At 41.7% G+C, this 1,737-nt stretch overlaps 1 gene segment (V, D, J or C); it reads left to right on the top strand.

The window, feature by feature from the left end:
* Positions 1–926: 926 nt before the first annotated feature.
* On the top strand, positions 927–1,423 carry LOC116895822. The segment is given in 2 exon segments: positions 927–975; positions 1,101–1,423. Coding segments are annotated over 2 exon segments (372 nt in total).
* The last annotated feature ends 314 nt before the right edge of the window (positions 1,424–1,737 follow it).

Genomic DNA, 1,737 nt, shown 5'->3' with positions numbered 1-1,737 from the left:
GAAGACAGATAGAGCCAGAGGATCAGGGGATTTTCTGTGAGGTTGTGTCTCAAAGTAACAATGGAAGCTACCTATAAAATATTGAAAATATGAGTACTCAAATGTGAGTTGAGCAAGGAGGACACCAATGAATGTGACAAACAGAATGGGCCACAGCCCATGAGGCTTCACATCTACAAAAAAATCACTATGAAGAAGAGGAGAAAGCTGTCAGCAGAAGTGGTGCTCTTCCCCGGGGAGGAGCATACCCAGGGATTATCCAGGATGAAAAGATCAGTCCTGAAAACATACACAGAAGTAATGTTCTGTGGAGTCTAAAAGATATTGAGGAATGTGCCTGTGTGTGTGTGTGTGTGTGTGTGTGTGTGTGTGTGTGTGGCAATATAAGTTCATAAAAAATGGATAAAGAGGCCATGGATTTGCAAAAGAACAGGGACAAGTATAGAGGAGACTGGTAGTAAGGAAAGGGAAGAGAAAAATGTTCTAACTAAAATTCAGGCTCACAAACATAAGGAAAGGAAAATAAAAATGGAAGAAGCTCTATGGCTACACCTAACTTGGAAAGGACAATGGAACCAATTATGTAGTACCAGAGCAGTATGATATCTGAAAAAACTGGACATGGAGGAAAACACTTGGTAACTCTGAATAGAACATGATAGAAATCAAAACAATATTCCACTCATAGACTGTGGCCCTTGTTTGTTATTCCAACAGTTACACATCCTCTACATATAAACCTGTACTGTGTCATAATTGGAGAATCAAGAGAACCACATGTCTGTAATGAGTACTGACCTGATGAACCCCGCAGCTCTGCCTACCCTTTGCTGATTTGTATATATCCAAAGCACTGACATGAGGACTTCTTCATAATCAGGTCACACCCTGTGTTGGAGTCAGCCTCACACAGATCACACACAGACATGGGTGTCCCCACTCAGCTCCTGGGGTTGTTGTTGCTGTGGATTACAGGTAAGGAAAACAGCACTGAAAATTTATTCAGCTTCCTGTAATCAATGTTGCTTTGTCTCCGTGAAAATTCTCTTGCAACAGAGTTAATCATGTGCGGATTTTTTTTTTCAATTTTCCAATCTTAGATGCCATATGTGACATCCAGATGACACAGTCTCCAGCTTCCCTGTCTGCATCTCTGGGAGAAACTGTCTCCATCAAATGTCTAGCAAGTGAGGGCATTTCCAATCATCTAGCGTGGTATCAGCAGAAGCCAGGGAAATCTCCTCAGCTCCTGATCTATGCTGCAAGTAGCTTGCAAGATGGGGTCCCATCACGGTTCAGTGGCAGTGGATCTGGCACACAGTATTCTCTCAAGATTGACAGCCTGCAATCTGAAGATGCCGCGACTTATTTCTGTCAACAGTATTACAAGTATCCTCCCACAGTGATTCAAGCCATGACATAAACCATGCAGGGAAGCAGAAGTGAGAGTACAGGGTGCCCCAGCTGATCCTCATGATGTCATCAGCTGCTCAGCTGCGGTATTTTCTTTGCCAGGGATAAAGGTCAATGTAGTGTTTTTACATAGGAGTCAGAGAAACTGTTCTGTGTCCTAAATCCTTGTTTCTTCCCCATGTCTATTATGAAAATAAAGGAAGGGTTTACATTACTTATTAAAAAAAGAAAATAAAAACATTAAAACACCTGTTTATGTGTAGCAGACTTCATTTAACAATGTTGTAAACATGCAACACACACACACACACACACACACACACA

The sequence above is a fragment of the Rattus rattus genome, chromosome 3 (genome assembly GCF_011064425.1).
Source record: "Rattus rattus isolate New Zealand chromosome 3, Rrattus_CSIRO_v1, whole genome shotgun sequence".
In the NCBI taxonomy this organism is placed as follows: Eukaryota; Metazoa; Chordata; class Mammalia; order Rodentia; family Muridae; genus Rattus; species Rattus rattus.
Note: the sequence above shows the minus strand (reverse complement) of the source record. Positions and strands in the feature narration are given on the sequence as shown.